Source organism: Hippocampus bargibanti, linkage group LG05, assembly GCF_051943395.1.
Source record: "Hippocampus bargibanti isolate YZ-2025 linkage group LG05, ASM5194339v1, whole genome shotgun sequence".
Taxonomy (NCBI): Eukaryota; Metazoa; Chordata; class Actinopteri; order Syngnathiformes; family Syngnathidae; genus Hippocampus; species Hippocampus bargibanti.
Genome location: NC_142738.1, coordinates 16822501 through 16842500, shown reverse-complemented (window position 1 = coordinate 16842500; position 20000 = coordinate 16822501). Strand labels below are relative to the sequence as shown.

Sequence of the window (20000 nt, the reverse complement as noted above, 5' to 3'; positions counted from 1 at the left end):
GTTTCATAAGTTGTCCACTAATGTAAACTGCAGTCACAGAGATAAACAAACAGGTTGTATTGTTACATTAGGACCCCTTTTGGACTGTTATACAATTCGTGAACTGTATTGTTGTACATAAGCTGTCTATGCTAATCATGTTTGCATAATTATCTTTGTCATAGTAGATAATTGTATTTTTACTTCTCCGCAGATAGACAGTAGCATGGACCACATGCTAAAAATTTCAGACCGTTATTTCCTGACTCCATATGTTTACCCAGCGTCATGGCCTGAGGATGGGGCTGTGCGCCAACTCATCAGCCTGAGCCTGTTGACCAACCTCGGAGCCCAAACTGTTTACATAATCTTTGGCGTGTTAAATTTCTATTGCGTCTTTGACCACAGGCTCATGAAACATCCATTGTTCATTGAGGTGAGCTATTGAATGCTTTCAACAAGAATGTAATGATGAAACCGATACATCGAAACTCATTGCTGCATGCTGAAGCTATTCAGCATTGCTTCCTCAATTGTTTTTTTCTTTTAACACGAATAACTAGATTACAGTGCCACTTGAGGCAATATAGACTTTAGAACACCCAATTTACTTGATAAAACTGCATCACCTCACCATTCAGTGCACTTCTACACCACAACAAGCCCAATATGTCAATCAAAATGAGCACTGTCTTTGTAAATGCAGTTTTATACTCTTGTACTGTTAGATCTTCTTTGTGAAAGTGAACGTAATGTACGTATTTAAATTCGTATACAATGATAGAACCAGGTAAGCCAAGAGATGCAACTCTCAATCAGCTCTCTCTTCTGGATGAGTTGCCCCACAGTGCTAATTTTCTTCTTGGAGGTCAGAGGATACAGCAAACTCTTTGATGACGTCAACCAGTCTTCTCAGGGTGAGGACCGTTTTAATGAAGAAGTGCAATCAGTCTAATACCATTAAAATGTAAGATAAGACAAACTTTATACTTCGACCCAAGTACTGTATTTTGTTTGGTTAGGATGGCCAGGAGTGTTCCTGAGTGTTGCTGGATTCTTGTTCTTCACGGACATGTGTATTTACTGGATACACCGCTCCATGCATCACAAAAGCATCTATAAGGTGAGTTCAAGCAATTTAATGCAATCCCGTTTTTATTATTGGACCAACTTTTTCAATTTGTCAATAAATGTGTTCATCCATATACTAACAGGTTTGAAGAACAATTATTTGAGTGGCATTCCAGCTACTAAAAATTCAAAGGCCTGAGAACTAAATGTTCTGGAAGAATGACCACATCCACAAACATTATGAATGTATATATATATATATATGAGATAGGTCCCTACTCTCAGGTTGGGGGGGCAGAGGACCCCTCCCTGTGGCCCCACTTAGCGAAAGTACATAGATGGTTTGAAAGGGGGGTAAAAGAAGCGATTCTTATAAAACAACAAAATCCTTCATTAAACCGGTCTGGTGGGGTGAGGTTCAATTTGGATCGTTCATACAATGGCCTGCTTAGGCAAAACAGGTTAGGCAACTTTCGTAATGCTGATGAGGGTCGTTATGCTGATGAGGTGATACCGGTGGGAGTGGGAGTGGGAGTAATAGGCCAGTCGTTAGTCAGGAATGTAGGAACGATCAGTGGGGCTACAGGGAGGGGTCCTCTGCCCCCCCAACCTGAGAGTAGGGACCTATCATAGCTGTGTCCGGCGCCACCATGTCTGGACATTAGGGATATATAAATAGGGCCGATACGACCAGTCAGACTTTAGTTCGCTGACGAAGCCTCTTGGATAGGAGGCGAAACATCCGAAACCTTCACTTTTGTACAGATGACGGCTGAAGAAACCTTCTCATCGATGTATATATATATATGTATATATATATATGAATATGTATATATGTATATATGTATGTATATATATATATATATATATATATGTATATATATATATATATATATATATATATATATATATATATATATATGTATGTATATGTATGTATATATGTATATATATATGTATGTATATGTATATATATATATATATATATATATATATGTATATATATATATATATATATATATATATATATATATATATATATATATATATATATATATATATATATATATATATATATATATATATATATATACATGTAAAATATGGCATTTTGTTTGGTTGCCTTGTTCTTTAAAAACACGGTTATAAAGTGAGTGAAAGCTTGAAAGTAATTCAGCTAAAATGTTCAACCTTGGTTCATTCGGACCATACAACATTTTCCTAATTTGGACTTGGCTTTTCCACTTCCCTCAGTACTTACATAAGCAGCATCATTTATTCAAGATCCCCACACCATTTGCAAGCCATGCCTTCCACCCACTTGACGGCTTCCTGCAGAGTTTACCCTATCATGTCTACCCTTTCATCTTCCCACTTCACAAGGTGATCATCTACAATGATAATCCACATTTTGTGTATTGCATTCTGTTATGGCTCTATTTGTGTATACGATATTTTTGGCATGTGGGGTATTACAGGTTGTCTACTTATCTCTCTTCATCTTCGTCAATATCTGGACCATCTCCATTCATGACGGCTACTGCCGCATCCCTGGCCCCTTAATCAGCATTATCAATGGTGCTGCCCACCACATGGATCATCACCTCTGTTTCAACTATAACTATGGACAATACTTTACTCTCTGGGATCATCTTGGAGGCTCCTACAAATACCCTTCAATCCTCCAAGGGCGGGGACCAAATTCTCCAAGAGAGGGGACCAAGTGACCACGTTGGCAAGCTTGCAGCAGACAAAGCATATTCAGTGACAATAGAGCACTAGTGGGAATACAAACACAATTGCAATGCACGTTTAAGGTTTTAATAATTTCAAAAACACGACAGATGAACACATAAAAGTGAAACATTTGTTGAACTGCATGGAGCTGATCGAAAACATTGTGAAGATTGAGTGCAGATTTGAACAAGTTAATTAAAGCAGAATGTGACAAGATGGAGTGTGTCTAAAACTTTGTAAACAGATTGAGATCAGATTTCAACAGGGCAGAATGTGAACATTTAAGTGCCTACGCCAACTTTTCAAGGACTGCTCCTAAGTAGGAAAGCTAGAAACCTGCATCGGGTAATTATGAGATAATATTCATAAAGCAACAAAGTAAATCTGTGAACAGGGCTGGTGTTCTACAGTACCATGCCAGCAGTGATTCAACTTCCGGTGTTTGGAGTGTTTTCATGAAGGCTCTGCAGGGAAAGGTCAGTCCACTTCATTTCTTGTTCCTTCACAGACTCTGTGGATCCACCATTGTCCTGTTCAGCCTCAGGGAGTTCACTCTGAAATCCAGCAAAGACAGCAGGATGGGATTATTCTAATCAAATGACTGTTGACGATTATGTGGGGTCCCGCCGGTGTAGTCGTTCTTTTCACAATCACAACACATGCATGATACAAGATTTTAAACAAGATGGATTGTCTTTGTGTCAAATTGATAGGTTTGGGTGATTTGTTGAAGAACTCTAACATTAGGTTACATCAAGTAAAGATCCACATTCAGTCAAAGGATACAATTTAACACTGCAAATTTACTGCTTTACTGTAATTGACTTCATGGATGATAATCAGCAGTGGTGCAATTATTTTATTGTAACACAATGGATCGTAATACTGATGGGGTTTTCGCAATGAGACCCATCTAATGCTTAAAAAATAAATGTTCGGGAAAATAAGATACTTATCTTAACATACACTAGATAACACATGATTGTCAAAATACAAACGCTGATTTACCAGCGGTATTGTGACGTCTTCATAGGGCAGTTTGTCTTCTCTCCATGCATCATCAGTAAGATCCAAAACTCTCCCATCTCGTTGGATTTCACTGTCCATACTCAAGACAATACTTTCTTTCCTCGTCACAAGAACTGGCCCCACGAAAAATGTGTTTTATATGGCCTTGTGTGTCACACAGAATAAATGTCGAGGTTCAAAATTGAAACGAGTGTTAGTCGTCAGGGTTTGCGGAAGGCGCATTTTGTCAACGTCATACACTGACCCGTAAAGATGACGCGTCTGACGCATTTATCGTTTAAGAACAAATGTTGATTTAAAACTCTGAAACTTTTCCAATATTACAAACACGTTGGAAAGTTTGGTTGATGCAGTTGTATTATCTTAAATATATCAAAGCCCCCAATTTGGTCCGCCTACAAGGCAACGCCGGTGTTGAACTGTCGCCATGGAAACTAAAAAGAATTGCGAACAACCAAAGAAAGAACACTCTTGTTTGGACAAATCGCCCTTTGACGGTACGTTTGTAAAGTTTAGCGTGGTTTTTCGTTGAGTATGGTAGCAACCAAACCGGCTAACTCCCCAATAATCCTTTACGTTATTCCTGCCGTTCAAATATCCGAAAAATTCAAACGTGTGTTTAGATTAATTTATTTGGGAGCCTTTTATTGAGCGAGTTGCTTGTTGTGCAGCCACGAAGGGACATAAGTCTTCTTGTGCCGGTCCCAAGCCCGGATAAATACAGAGGGTTGTGTCAGGAAGGGCATCCGACAAAAAAAAAACTTGGCTTAAACAAACATGCGGATCAAACCTTGAAAGTTGGAGGACACTGATTTGCTGTGGCGACCCTTTAAGGGAAAAGCCGAAAGGAAAAGAAGATTAATTTACTATTACAAACATTACAATTACAGTAAAGTCTCGTTATATCGATATTCAAGGGAGTCCGAAAAAATATCGATATAACCGGGACTATCGATATATCCGACCCTGTTTGCATGTAATTTTCTCCGTGCGTGCATAGAAATAGTATCGATATAACCGGGACTATCGATATATCCGATATCGATATAACGAGACTTTACTGTATTTAAGTATTATAGTATACTAATAAGAACATACAGGTTATTTTAGTGTTAGCATTTTAATGTATTCCCATCCATCCATCCATCCATCTTCTGCCGCTTATCCGGGGTCGGGTCGCGGGGGCAGCAGCTTCAGTGGGGAAACGCAGACTTTCTTCTCCCCAGCCACTTCTTCTAGCTCGTCCTGGCAGATCCCGAGGCGTTCCCAGGCCACCTGGGAAACAGTCTCTCCAGTCTGGCCTGGGGCCCCGGGGTCTCCTGCCAGTGGGGCATGCTTGGAACACCTCACCAGGGAGGCGTCCAGGGGGCATCCTAATCAAATGCCTGAGCCACCTCATCTGGCTCCTCTCTATGTGGAGTAGAAGCGGCTCGACTCTGAGCCCCTCCCGGATGACCGAGCTTCTCACCTTATCTCTAACGGAGAGCCCGGACAGCCTACGGAGAAAGCTTATTTTGGCCGCTTGTATCCGGGATCTGGTTCTTTCGGTCACAACCCATAGCTCGTGACCATAGATGAGGGTTGGGATGTAGCTCGACCGGTAAATTGAGAGCCTGGCTTTTTGGCTATGCTCCTTCTTCACCATGACAAATCGGTATAAAGTCCGCATCACAGCAGACGCCGTACCGACCTGTCGACCTCTCGCTTCCTCACACCCTCATTCATGAACAAGACTCCCAGATACTTAAACTCCTCCACTTGAGGCAAGATCTCCTCCGCGACATGGAGAGGGCATTCCACCCTTTTCCAACAGAGAACCATTGTCTCAGATTTGGAGGTGCTGATTCTCATCCCAACCGCTTCACATTTGGCTGTGAAACGCTCCAGAGAGGGTTTGAGAGCTCCGCTCCAACAGTACATCATCTGCAAAAAGCAGAGATGCTATACAGAGGCCATCAAAACGGAAACCTTCAATGCTTCGGCTGCGCCTAGAAATGCTGTCCATAAAGGTTATGAACAGAATCTGTGACAAAGGGCAGCCTTGGAAGAGCCCAACCCTCACTGGAAACGATTCCGACTTACTGCCAATGCGAACCAGACTCTGACAACGACCGATGTCAGAGTCTGCTTCGAGCTGGTCCACTGTTCCATGGCCGGGACGAAAACCACACTGCTCCTCCTCTATCTGAGGCTCGACTTCCCGATGGACCCGCCCCTCTAGAACCCCTGAAGGTCTGTCCAGGGAGGCTGAGGAGTGTGATCCCTCTGTATTTGGAACACACCCCCCAGTCCCGCTTTTTAATAAGGGGGACCACCACCCCGGTCTGCCAATCCAGAGGCACTCCCCGATGACCACGCGGTGTTGCAGAGGCGTGTCAGCCAAGACAGCCCCACGGCATCCAGAGCCTTTCGGAACCCGGGCGGAACTCATCCACCCCTGGGGCCTTGCCACCGAGGAGCTTTTTAACCACATCGTTGACTTCAACCACAGAGATCGGAGAGCCCATCTCAGACTCCCCAGACACTGCTTCCTCCAAGGAAGGCGTGTTGGTGGAGTTGAGGAGGTCTTCGAAGTACTCTGCCCACCGGTTCACGACGTCTCGAGTCGAGGTCAGCAGTGCCCCATCCTCACTGTACACACAGTCAGTGTTAGTGGTGCACTGCTTTCCTCTCCTGAGACGCCGGATGGTGGACCAGAATTTCCTCGAAGCGGTCCGCAAGTCGGCTTACATGGCCTCACCGAACTCTTCCCATGCCCGAGTTTTTGCCTCTGCAACCACCGAGGCCGCATTTCACTTGGCTAATCGATACCTGTCAGCTGTCTCAGGGGTCCCACAGGCCATATAGGCCCGATAGGACTCCTTCTTCAGCTTGACGGCATCCCTTACAACTGGTGTCCACCAGCAAGTACGGGATTGCCGCCATGACAGGCACCAACCACCCTACGGCCACAACTCCGATTGGCCGCCTCAGCAAGAGAGGTTCGGAACATGGTCCATTTGTACTCAATGTCCCCCACCTCCCCCGGGACATGTGAAAAGTTCTGCCGGAGGTGGGAGTTGAAACTCCTTCTGACAGGGGATTTCACCAGACGTTCCCAACAAACCCTCTCAACACGTTTGCGCGTGCCAGGTCGGACTGGCATCTTCTCACCAACTCACTGATTCAGGTGAGTGGTGGTGATCAGTTGACAGCTCCACCCCTCTCCACTCGAGTGTCCAAAACATGAGGCCGCAAATCCGATGATACAACTACAAAGTCAATCATCGAACTGCGACCAAGGGTGTCCTGGTGCCACGTGCACATATGGACACCCTTATGTTTGAATAAAGTGTTTGTTATAGACAATCCGTGTCGAGCACAGAAGTCCAATAACAAAACACCACTCGGGTGCTGATCGGGGGGGGGGGGGGGTGCTGTTTCTCCCAATCACGCCTCTCCAGGTCTCACTGTCATTGCCCACGTGAGTATTGAAATCGCCCAGCAGAACAAGGGAGTCCCCAGGGGGAGTGCTCTCCAGCACACTGCCTAAGGTCTCCAAAAATGATGTGTACACTGAACTGCTGTTTGGTGCATTTGCACAAACAACAGTCAGGACCCGTCCCCCCACACGAAGGCGGAGGGAAGCAACTCTTTCGACTACCGGGGTGAATCCCAACGTAGAAGAGGGCGCGTTGGGGGGCAATAAGTATGCCGACACCTGCTCTACGCCTCTCACCGTGGGTAACCCCAGAGTGGAAGAGAGTCCAACCCCTCTAGAGAGGGCTCGTACCAGAACCCAGGCTGTGTGTGGAGGCAAGCCCAACTATGTCTAGTCGGAACTTTTCGACCTCGTACACCAGCTCGGGCTCCTTCCCTGCAAGAGAGGTGATGTTCCACGTCCCAAGAGCTAGCTTCTGCAGCTGAGGATCGGACCGCCAGGGTCCACCTTTGGCTTCCGCCAAGCTCACAATGCAGCCGACCCCCCTGACCCCTCCCATAGGTGGTGAGCCCTTGAGAAAGGGGGACCCACGTTTCCTCTTTGGGCTGAGTCCGACCGGGCCCCATGGGTGTAGGCCCGGCCACCAGGCGCGCTCCAACGAGCCCCATCACCAGGCCTGGCTCCAGAGAGGAGCCCCGGTGACCCGCGTCCGGGCAAGGGAAAACCAAATCCATTTGTTTCTCTTCATATGGGGTCTTTTGAGTCGTACTTTGTCTGGTCCCTCACCAAGTACCTGTTTGCCATGGGTGACCCTGCCAGGAGCATAAAGCCCCAGACAACTTAGCTCCTCGGATCATTTGGACGCACCAACCCCTCCACCACGGTAAGGTGACGACTCATGCATTCCCTGACAAGACAAATAAAATCAAGTTCTTTCTGTCACTGTGACAGTAAACATTTCTGTGGTTCGTATTCCACATTGACATAATTTTACCAACAGGACCGGTATGAGCAGCAAACAGAACTACGTCAAATTGTATACATTGTGTGTAATTATTATTATTTTTTTCTCTCAGCAGGTGCTTCAGTGATGTCAACCCCGGTTGAAGAGCAGGCAAGCAACAAACAAACGTGCATCAACCTTGGAAATCCGGTTTTCACCTGCATCTCCACACCATCTTTTAGTGGTGCAAGTCTGTCGCAGTGGTCCAAACCTCAGAACCCACTGTACAGGACCACCTCCGGTGACTATGGCCTGTATCCTCCCACTGTTGAAACTACACCGTGTACATTCCACCCAAAATCACAGAAATTCACCAAACACCTTAGCAAGAGTGGGATGTACCGTGACGATTGCTTCAACACGACCCTTGACCGCAGTAGAGTGTATGACTGTCCCAATTTACAACACACTATCTGAATGGTGATGTGATGATTGTGGTTCGAAATGCTTTATTCACGATGAAATTCTTGATCCTATGAGAAGTGAGGGGAAAATTATGTGGCGCCACCCCTATCTGGAAATGTGTATTTGATCTGATCCAGTCCAAGGCTTGCATAAACGTCTCCCATTCTGTTGATTAATTAAAGCTATTAATTTCTCTGAAATATTGAGCTCATGTACAAGTACACATGTGTGAAATAAAATAAAAATGTGTAATCAAAGTCTGACACATGTTAAAATACATACGTTTGTTTCACACTGTCTTGATTTGGGTCACTTCCCCCTTCACTTGTATGAATGGGATTGTGACTACCTGATTCTCTGTTGGAATAGGCTCCAGCATTAATGTAAACATGAAGATGAATGTGGTTCCATCCATCCATTTTCCATACCGCTTTTTCCTCATTAGGGTCGTGAGGGGTGCTGGAGCCTATCCCAGCGGGGGACACCCTGAATTGGTTGCCAGCCAATCAGAGGGCACACAGAGACAAACAACTACCCGCACTCACACCTAGGGACAATTTGGAGTTTTCAATCAGCCTACCATGCATATTTTTTGGAATGTGGGAGGAAACCGGAGGACCTGGAGAAAACCCACGCGGGCCCGGAGAGAACATGCAGACTCCACACAGGGAGGCTGGACCGGGTCTTGAACTCACAACCTCTGCACTGTGAAACCGGCGTGCTAACCACTCGACTACCGGGCCGCCCATGAATGTGGTTTAAAAATAAAATAAAATAAAGGTATGTTTGTTGGGGGATAGATGCATGTCATAGCTTGTAGACAGCAGCTATTTGTCAGTCGTATGGATCTGCACTTGCTCTAATGGCATTTTCCAATAGAAAGGGGTCAGGGTCTGAAATATTCTATTGGTTTTCCGAAGTAGTCTGCCACTGAACACTCAGTCCCCTTGCTTCCTATCTTTGAAACCTGTCTCAAAACTCACTAGTATTTTTGCAGTTTGACTGAGCACGACTCAGACTTGATCTTAGTTTTAATGTTAGGTGATTTGTACCGTCTTTGCTGGTGATTTGTTGCTTTATTGACATCATTGACATCATTTATTGTACACCATCCATGTACAGCACTTTGTATGCAGCAATGGCTGTTTGAAAGTGCTCTATAAATACAGTTGAGGTCAGTTGAATTGAATGTGTCACCATGGGAGGTTAGTGTACATCCCACCAATCACCCATTGCAGAAAATTCCTCATGTTAATAATAATACATTTTATTTATATGAGCATTTTAAAGCTCTCAAGGACACTTCACAATCACAAAACAGGGACAGAAAGAAAACCACAGATAACATTATAAATGAGAACAAGAGATAAAACTACACAGAATGCAATTTTAAATAGGTATGTTTTTAGATGGGATTCGAAGGTGGGAAGAGAATCAATATAAATGTTGGGAGGAAGAGAGTTCCAAAGTTTGTGGGCGAAGTGGCAGAAAGCCCTGTCCCCATTCGTGCTGAGACAGGCAGGGGGCACACAAAGGTGGAGGGAGGATGAGGATCTGAGGGAACAACAGGGTACAGAATTTTTGAGAAGGCCAGATAGGTATGGGGGGGCAAGGTTATGGATGGCTTTGAATGTATAAAGTATTTTGAAGTTAATTGTAAGTTTGACTGAGAGCCAGTGGAGCTGTTGGAGGATGAGGGTGATGTGGTGAAAGGAGGTGGGTCTGGTGATGATCCGGTCTGCCAAATTCTGGACTAGTTGTAGTTTGTGGAGAAATTTGTGAGGGACACCAAGAAGTGAATTGCAATCATCAATACGGGAGGTGACGAGACTGTGGACAAGGATAGCAGTGGGGTGAGAGACGAATGGGGACGATTGACATTGCTTAGGTGAAAGTAAGCGGATCAGGTTGTTATTTATATGGAAAGTGGAAAGATAGTGAGCTATCGAGGATGACACCCAGGCTCTTGACCTGAAGGGAGTCAGATACGGTTGAACTGTCAATAGTGAGGGAGAAACAGTTGGCTTTGTGTAAAGTGGATTTGGTACCGATGAGGGGAGGTTCAGTTTTTTTGCTGTTAAGTTTGAGGACGTTATGGTTAAACCATTATTTAATTTCTGAGAGGCAGAGTGAAAGGGTAGAAGAGAGGTTCCGAGTTTGCTGTAGAGGAAGAGCTGGGTGTCATCTGCAAAGCAATGAAGTGTATACCAAATTTACAGAAAATATTGCCAAAGGGAAGAAGGTACGTAATAAAGAGGAGGGGTCCCAATGCAGAGCCTTGGGGCAGAGCAGAAGACACGGGGGAAAACTGAGGTGAAGGAGTTGATTTGGATGAACTGAGAGCGGCCTGTGAAATAAAAATGGAACCAGCAAAGAGGTGTGTGGGTGATATCTCTGGAGGAAAGTCTATTCAGTAGGATGGGGTGAGAAATGTCAAAAGCTGCGGTGACATCAAGGATGAGGATGAGCGTAAACTGATGTCTGCTGCCAAAAGGTTATTTGTGATTTTTCAAGAGAGCTGATTCTGTACTGTTCTTCAGATTCTGGTAGCTACGGCAGCCATGTTCAGCCGAAATGCAGTGGGCGGTGGGTTCTTCTGTATTTCCCCATGTTTATTCAAGTCTTGCCCTTTTCTCACCTTCTTTCGTGATATCTGTTCAAAAATGTGGGGGGACGGGGCTCCTGAATTTCAAAGTCACATGACTGTTCAGCCTGCAGCCTATCTGAAAGTTACGTCACTTTCTGCTGGTAGCGTCCTTCATATCTCTCTAAAATTATATTGCATAATGTATTGATATACGACATAATATTTACAAGTATTTACCCTTAGCCTCAAAAATATTGCTGAAACTGAGCAGATAAATGGGATTTATTGTTTATTATTTTTAACATTTGTCATGTTGTGTTGTGTTTGTATTTATTATAGAGAAAGCTACTGCATCCTCGTTTACATCCCGGCTGATGACAATAGTAGCTGCCTGGGCTACGGAATTTAGCACGGACTTGCCAGGGAGCAATGCCGTGTAGCGTCTTCTCAATGTGCATGACACATTAAGCTATTGGCCATCGACCAAGGTGTGTTGCGGGATACGCGCTTGTTGGGTAATTCTACTTTTATATTACCTTGACTGCAGAAGCACTACGCCTAGTTCATTGCAAGTCGTGTTTCCTAACTTGAGTTTGAAAGTCATGGTGAGCCCAAGCTATCGTCTTAGCAGCTGGTTAGCAACAGCCTATTTCGTCGCTCAAATCCTATTTTGGCTACTTTCTGGCGTGGCTCTTCAGATGCTGCAGTATTTAGAACGCGACTGAGACGTAAGTGTATACATGAAGGAAATGCATCTTACAACCGACCCTATAGTCCCGAGTTTTTATTTTTAGACTTGTGGTTTTTATTTAGAGCTGCCACTGCCTATAACTGTTGCTTCCTGGTAGGCTAACAAGCTAGCACGCTAATAGGTTTGGGGTGTATTGTCAACAACACGGATCGCATTTTAGTTCCATAATTATTATTCTGTCTGCTTAGTTACTAACCAATGATCTGTTTAAAATGGAGTAGACTTGTGTGAATTAAGAGAAAATAAATGCCGTTGTGGTTTCCACTGTAGATATTTACAGTGACATTGAGTGACTACATTTGTCTTAATTATTTGAAGTTCCTACCCTAATTTTTTCCCCCATCTTAGCTTTCCAAAGTTGGGTGCGCTCAGGAGGACCTCTAGTACAGACCCCTTGTGATGCTTATGATGATTAAAGACTTCATCACATCACTTGTCCCCTCTTGGTCTACTGACCCAGCAGTGTGTTGTTAAACATATCTCCAATTCCCCACCTTGAGTCACGATGATCATTTGGTCCAATCCAAACCTGCCCTTTGGGACAAGAACCCCCAATAGCCAAGTTCATCAAATGATATGATAGTAGCTACCTGGATCGGTTACTGTGCCTGCAGGAGCCTTGCACAGGTTCTGCTGTTGCTTTTCTCCACAAACACCTTTTCTTCCCCGTGGGAGACCCTTGCCTTTGCGCTTGCTGGCCCTGGAACCATGGGTAATAGCTGTGTGTGTCGAGAGGATAGTGATGTAGAGGACCATCACCACGGGACATCGAGAGGGTCCCGAGGACAAGCCAGGAGGGTGGACCAACGTATGGGCATAGCTGTCGAAGCTGGAGAGTCTCGTAGCAGTCGCCCAAGGGACCCGGTTAGACCTCCACGCAGAGGGCGTGGCCCCCACGAGCCACGGCGGAAGAAGCAAAATGTCGATAGCCTGGTGCTGGACACGCTGGCTGTCATCAGGACCCTTGTCGACAAGTAAATAAGTTGCCTTGTGCCCTTATTGAAAACATTTCATTAAAGACATTAGAAGAAGCGAAGACTAAAATAGACCTATGTGGGAGCATAATCTGTGGTCAGCGTTTTCTCCAAGAAGAAAAATCCCCACCATACATTTGAACAAGATAAATCTTACAAATGTTGGGAAAGGAATTGATATGAGTTAGTGTGTACAATGCACACAACTAGCTGACTTCCCTTGTGATTAGCTATTGTCAGATATAAAGGTCTCACCATTTTGTTAACTTGTAACAACTGATTAGTATCATTGCTATTGTGGCAGGTTTAAACTGTGAGTCCCAACATAGACTACAACAGCCTCCTGTACTTTTTGTCTTGTTAAAAAGAGTCAGTCTTATGCCTCAAACCATTAGCCACACGTATATGGCTGGTAATAATGTTATGCTTCCAATGGTATTTATAGTATTTAGTGTTCTAGTGTGACAGACAAGGCCCAGACAGTATGCTTAGAGTATATAGATGCAACTAGATTATGCTAATAATTAACCTGTTGATTATGATATAAATTAATAAAGTTTATTTTTGAAATAAAGTAAAACTATTTCATTCCTATCCCTTTATTTTCAAAAACAGGACTAACTTCAAACTGACAAATGTGTTTTCTAATGTGATGGCAGATTTTTGCAAATGTTTTATCTTGACTCCACACAAAGACCACATAATCTCATTTCATGGAGCACTATGGAAATTGAAGAATGTTTACTCTTGAGAGAGTAAAATTCAGAAGATATGTTGATAAATTGTTGAACCACTCTGATTTTATCTTTTCCATTTTTACATGTACAGTTTGAAAATTCTAAAGCAAATTTCTAACTTGAAGTGGCAGTAAGAATTTGGAGACCATTGTCAAACGCAACAGTCAAACACTAGCAATTTGTTTCTGCCTTTAAAAAGGTAATTAAAAAATATTTAGTGGAAAACTGTTTTCCAATGTAATTCATCCAAATGATTTTCTTGTCATTCACATTGAGAAATCTATGTACACAAACATGTATCGGACCAGACTATTTTCACATTCATGAAACATATTTTTATTTTATTTCCACCAGTGATCAAGAACCACCATATTCCATGATCACTTTACATGAGATCGCAGAGACAGGTAAGAAAATTTACATTTGGACTTTTTTTCCACACATGAAAAACATTTATTAATCTTCAATAAATCATACGAAGAGACATTTTTCTTGCAACGCGTGTTTTATGAGTCAAGATGGCACTGACACATTTTGTACTTCAAAGTTGCACTAAATGTGAAAGTGAAACAACATATTTGTGTCCTTGAGAGTTTTGAAAGGCACTTATAAATGAAATGTATTATTATTATTATTTCAACCTGGGTTCCTCATTTGGTTGATTATTGAATGTCATTGAATGGTGAGCCTTCAGAAAGCAAGGGCTATAGGTTCATTTTGCGATGTTTGAGCATGATTTTTGATGTACATTTTTGCGAAATTGGATTTACTACTTTGAAAAAAAACAAGGATATGTTATTTGACAAACCTAACTAAAAGTGCTAACTTGCAGTTGGATAGTAAGACATGGGGCTCAAATATTCATAGACCACTTCGAAATGCACTTTAGTAAGGGTGTTAATTGTTTTCAAAGCCTGTCGATTTATTGTTTGTCTGCAGTAAGGCAAGGGCGTGGCACTCAGCAACATGCAGACATCTCCTAAGGGCACGCAACCATAATTGTAATTTTTTAAAACATATATATTTTTTCTCATCACATATTTTTATTTGATTTGTCCTCTCACAGTTTGCGTGTTTGGAGAGGCACAACATGCTCTCTTTCATTTCCAAGGGCAGCCTATGTTATTAACAAATCAGATGTTGCTCGACCCGTTTATATCTGAACTGCCTCATGTAGGAGTGTCCAAACGTTTTGGAAAAGGGGTCAGACTTGGCGTGTTAAAATAGTAGAAGGGCCAATCTTGGCGAACGTTATTTACACATAACAGCATTTAATTTAAATAAACTTCAGAGAGCCATTCTGTTGTTCTGTATTTCAGTGAAGAGATAGTCCCATTTCCACTCATCCTTCAATCGTCGCCCCCCGTAGTCAACTTTCGTCCTTTTGTTGATTGTCAGCATTTTAGAAAATTGGGGGGCTCATTTAGTCAATTGCTTATACTAATTTGATGTTCCTAATTGAGCCTCTAGATGGCAGGAATTGGCACACGAAGGTAACAGGGCTACTTCCCAATATATTCTACATATGGGCCAGGTGTTATTCATTTTATTACGGAGGATGTGGGTCGGATGAAAATTGACCATGGGCCGCATTTGGCCTGCGGGCCGGACTTTGGACATTTGTTCGTAATAAACTATGCCCCAAGAATTGACTAAAGAACTACTATTCAAGCAACCAACTTCCTGGGATCGACCTATTAACGCACATGCATACATACGCATGCATGCCATGATGAGCAAGAGCCATAATGACGCCTACCATGAACAAAACAGAAAAATACAGTAGATTCAAGAATGTGTGACTCTGAAAAAGGAAATCACTCCCTACCTTTGTAGAGACATGACGTGGGGGCATGGGACGCGCCTTTGCAGTGTTCAGTACAGAAACTATCATAATTACATGTATCGTTTTAAAATTCTTATCCTGGTGCTCCAGTTTCTCTTTCTTGCCAGTGCCATAGCTGAAATGCAAATAAAAGAACTTTGAGAATAATAAGCAAAACATGTATTTGCCATAAACAGTTAAATAAGTAGTATATATAAAAACACAAAAGGGGTGGAAACTTCCATATAGCTACAGGATGATAGCTCTAGGTTTTTCCCGTGGAAAGTGAAGGCAAGGACAACCTGTTTTTGGTTGTGCAAACCATTAGTAAATCAGACCGTTATGTACTACACCATTAGGCGCACATTAACTAAGATGCATCGGAGGAGAAGCTGAAGTCGTATTTCATCTTCTCTCTTAGATGACGGCTGGCTGGAAGTTGTCCAGTCTCTGGTTCGAGTGATACCATTAGATGACCCACTTGGCCCTGCAGTCATCACCCTGCTATTGGATGAGTGCCCCTTGCCCACTAAGGTAAGAGCGTCACAAATTGACAAGAAGGTTTTACCCTTAAAGAACAACCGACACCATTTTGTTTCCTCACTGACATCAGAAAAAAAACATTTTATAGCATTTAAAATACCCAAAACACGCAGGATGATATTTTTAGTCAAATGGAAAACATCAATAAAAATGACTTAAAGTGTTCCAAAACTGCAACAAAATGAGCTGCGAATTGGGGATTTTCAGAAAGTCCCGCCCCCAGTTCGTGACGTCACGCCAAGACGTCTTGCCTTGCTCGAGAATCAAAACAATCGCTTCAGATTCGGAGAAGATGCTTGCTTGTTAATCATGCAGTTATGAATATGATTCAAATAGTTCCGAAGAGGAAAGCATACATGTTTGCAATCGATTCAAGAAGTCCTCCCATATCAATTCCAGCCTTCAATGACACAATGTAGCGTCCCAGAAAATGCACAAGATGGCCCCCAAGCTCCGTTGAAAATGAGCTGATTTGTCTGCTGGGAATTTGTGTCAGCGAGTATCAAATAGTAGTCTTGGTGCAACACACAATGATTCAACATCACATTATTTATGTGTTTTCCTTCTAATTTCGCCATCAGCACGGATCAACACAAAGTTTTCAGACCAAACAAAGTACCCAAAATGTATTGTGTCGCTTTCTTGGTCAGTCACGATACCTACCGTGACGTCACGGTACGTATCGTCACCAACTCAAAAACAAGACTTCCTGAATATTCAGCGCGAGTCTTAAAACGTAAAATATAGCTATGTGCGGTGGAATTTTTGTAAAGTACGCTCAGTAGAAGTAATTTGAAGTGGTTTTACAAATGCCTCCGGACAAGTTGCATCCATAGTTTGTAAAATCACTTCAAATGACGTCTACTGAACGCATGTTACAAAGATTCCGCATAATACTATATTTTACGATTTAAGACTCTCACTGAATATTCATGAAGTCTTGTTTTCGAGATGATGACAATTCCGGAGTGACGTCACGGAGGGAACGCCCCTGACCGAGAAAGTGACACACAATGCATTTTGTGTACTTTGTTTCCTCTGAAAACACTGTGTTGATCGCGAAATTAGACAGAAAACTACATAAATAACGTGATGGTGAATCGTGTGGCAGCAAATTGCGGTAACACGCATAAAGAAGGTGTAAGCTTACACAAATTTCCAGCGGACAAACGATGCAGAATTTCCAAAGGAGCCAGAGCGGTATAGCGCCAGCCGAGGAGCTCCCCGGAGTGCACGAATCCCCGCTTGGATAACCGCTGTTATCCCCTCAGCCTGACAATGGGTAGAAAGTTGGTTCCAGTGGTGAAAGAGAGCAATCGTCATAATAGTGGAGCAAACCTATCTGACAAACATTCAGCTGCTGGAACGAGGAGCGAAGCGGAGTTAGTGATGGATAACCGCTGTCAATACGTGAGTTCGTAACTCTTCATCTTAAGTTTAAACGTTTTGCATGCACAACCAGTAAACAATCTGCATTGATGTTGACATCTTGTAGCTTATTATTTGTTATTCATGTCCTTATATGCCACATATCACCCAATTGACGGTATATTCCTTATTCACGGAGCTTCACATATGCTTCATATGTCGTGTCCTTCACCAGTTTCGTCGCTTACGGCTCGAATTGATACGGAAGGACTTATTTAATCGATCGCAAACACTTATACTTTCCTCTTCAGAACTATTTTAATCATATTCATAACTGGATGAGTAACAAGAAAGGATCTATTTTTCCGAATCTGAACTCTCTGAAGCCATTGTTTTGATTTGTGAAGGAGTTTCGAACTGGGGGCGGGACTTTTTTTTTTTTTTTTTTTTGCGTTTGACTAAAAATATCAGCCTGGGTGTTTTGGGTATTTTAGATGCTATAAAACGTTTTTCTGATGTCGTCCTTTAAAATCAGATTTAGAATGAGAATTATATTTATTGGCCAAGTATGTAGAACACAAAAAGAATTTGTCTTCGGTCGTACAGGCAGCACTTGTATCATCATAACAACGACATGACAAATCATTATGGATAGACATTCCTTAATGTGATTGCACTGTTGTGTGCAGTTGTAATGAAACTACTTTACCTTTTACTTACAATTTCAAAAAGACATACATTCACTGGGGGATTTCTGTTGTAAGATGTGATCAGCTTCCCCATACTGCACTTGTTCATCCAACTGATTGACTGTGTATCCCTTCGAGTGAGCGCCATATTTAATTTGTACTTCCAGTGGTGATTCACTATCTTTGACGAAGCAACTTGCGTTGTTTTAGGACGCACTCCAGAAATTGTCTGACATGCTGAGTCTGAGTGCAGCCGTGGCCCGACAGGATGCTCTCACCCCCGCCAAACACAGAAACACCACAGCTGTCCTCGGATGTTTGGCTGAGAAACTGGCTGGTAAATTGACACCATAGAATGTTTGTTTTTGTCACACTGACCCAATCAGTTTGCTAATCTTGTGCTATCTTTCCGAAGGACCAGCCAGTATTGGACTCTTGAGCCCTGGAACTCTCGAATACCTTCTAGAGAGCATGGTGAGCACTGTTGAGATTGCTATTGCCTCGAGCGTTGTCATGGCTAACCGCTGTCGTGAACCGTGTCCAATTAGGCTCAGACTCAAATTGCCCATGTACATTTTGGTGAGGAAATATATACATATGCAGATGGATGACTATTTAGTTCATGTATTTCTTACCAAGAGCTCTGAGGCGCACCCCACCGTCATGCTGTTTGCTCTGATTGCCTTGGAGAAGTTCTCTCAGACCAGTAAGTTCACTCGTTAAACTGATGAAGCAATGATGTTCTTTAAAAAAAATATATGTCACCCTCAGGTGAGAACAAGTTGACAGTATCCGAATCTTGTATTAGCAAGAGACTGGCTGTGTTGGAATTGTGGGCTGAGCACACCAACTATCTCAAGAGGCAGGTTGGATTCTGCTCGCAGTGGAGTTTAGACAACCTATGTGAGTAGGCCTGCGTACTTGACTATCTGGTTGGTTGATTGTGTGTCAGTGACTCAAATAAGAATATTCTTTGTGTTGCTTTCCCCTGTCCAGTCCTGAAAGAAGGGCGTCAGTTCACTTACGAAAAGGTCAATCTCACCCATATCAACGCTATGCTCAACAGCAATGATGTCAGCGAGTACCTCAAGATCTCTCCGAGTGGATTAGAGGTCAGCCTGTCTGAAATTAGCCTCAGTTGTTTATAATTGTGTAGATGGCAATTAAATTCTAAAGGAAACACTCAATTCAATTTCTACCAATACAGGTGTTTCATACATCTAATTAGTGCCCCACTAATCAGTGTTAACTCAGAAATAAAACACAATACAATGTCATTCATTTTCTGATCCGCTTAATCTTTGTATTCATTGCATTTTTTATTCATTGAAAAGGCTTTTTAATTGGTTATCGAAACTTTATTCAGCCCAATATCTGAATTGGCATCAGCCTAAAAAAATCCATATCAGTCATTCTCTAACAAAGACATATGTTTTATAAATATTCAGAATCAGAATCATCTTTATTGCCAAGTATGTAGAACACACAAGGAATTTGTTTCCGGTAGAACACGCTGCACTAGTATCGTCGTCAAAAAAACTGCTAAGTGGCACTATACAGTTCCATTTTGGCTACTGTTGAAGAGTTCAAAGAGTTAATGGCTTGGGGGAAGAAGCTGTTTAAATGTCTGCTGGATTTGGTGCGCATGGATCGGTAGCGCCTGCCTGAGGGGAGTAGCTGGAAAAGGTGGTGGGCAGGGTGCATATTGTAGACCTTTCAAACCCCGATGTGTATTATTTCTTTAGGAACTTCCATGTATTAAAAGTAATTTCACAAGTTTCACAAAATTTCTATTCTCCCCCTGCCGCCGTTCCCTACGCCACCCACACCCCTCATCCCCACCATAGGCCCGATGTGATGCGTCCTCCTTCGAGAGTGTGC

The 20000-nt window shown here is 42.9% G+C and overlaps 3 protein-coding genes across 7 annotated transcripts in view; 2 read left to right on the top strand and 1 right to left on the bottom strand.

Annotated features, from left to right (window-relative positions):
- Window positions 1–3003, top strand: part of LOC148898096 (lathosterol oxidase-like) — a 4845-nt gene extending 1842 nt beyond the window's left edge. The window contains exons 3-7 of the mRNA XM_088996992.1: window positions 194–415; window positions 764–896; window positions 1002–1102; window positions 2305–2433; window positions 2529–3003. Of these exons, the coding sequence (XP_088853118.1) occupies window positions 194–415; window positions 764–896; window positions 1002–1102; window positions 2305–2433; window positions 2529–2777 (834 nt within the window). The 3' untranslated portion in view covers window positions 2778–3003. The remainder of the gene's footprint in view (window positions 1–193; window positions 416–763; window positions 897–1001; window positions 1103–2304; window positions 2434–2528) is intronic.
- Window positions 2858–4050, bottom strand: anapc13 (anaphase promoting complex subunit 13). Its single transcript, XM_088996993.1, has 2 exons — window positions 3796–4050; window positions 2858–3341 (listed from the first exon to the last, which is right to left on the bottom strand). The coding sequence occupies exons 1-2, from the start codon at window positions 3892–3894 to the stop codon at window positions 3216–3218; spliced, it is 225 nt and encodes a 74-aa protein (XP_088853119.1). The 5' UTR covers window positions 3895–4050; the 3' UTR covers window positions 2858–3215.
- Window positions 4051–9167: 5117 nt separating this feature from the next.
- The window catches only part of rspry1 (ring finger and SPRY domain containing 1), a 15422-nt gene continuing 4589 nt past the window's right edge, over window positions 9168–20000 (top strand). Inside the window, exons 1-10 of one of the 5 annotated variants that reach the window (XM_088996988.1) lie at window positions 9168–9425; window positions 11572–12957; window positions 14049–14101; window positions 15941–16053; window positions 18330–18456; window positions 18535–18593; window positions 18759–18825; window positions 18891–19022; window positions 19116–19231; window positions 19967–20000. The exon at window positions 19967–20000 is cut by the window's right edge and continues 110 nt beyond it. In XM_088996988.1, coding sequence (XP_088853114.1) covers window positions 12560–12957; window positions 14049–14101; window positions 15941–16053; window positions 18330–18456; window positions 18535–18593; window positions 18759–18825; window positions 18891–19022; window positions 19116–19231; window positions 19967–20000 — 1099 coding nt within the window. In that variant the 5' untranslated portion in view covers window positions 9168–9425; window positions 11572–12559. Of the gene's footprint in view, window positions 9426–11267; window positions 11394–11462; window positions 12958–14048; window positions 14102–15940; window positions 16054–18329; window positions 18457–18534; window positions 18594–18758; window positions 18826–18890; window positions 19023–19115; window positions 19232–19966 lie in introns of those variants that run through there. The other 4 variants (XM_088996987.1, XM_088996991.1, XM_088996990.1 and 1 more) reach the window with 4 other exon arrangements.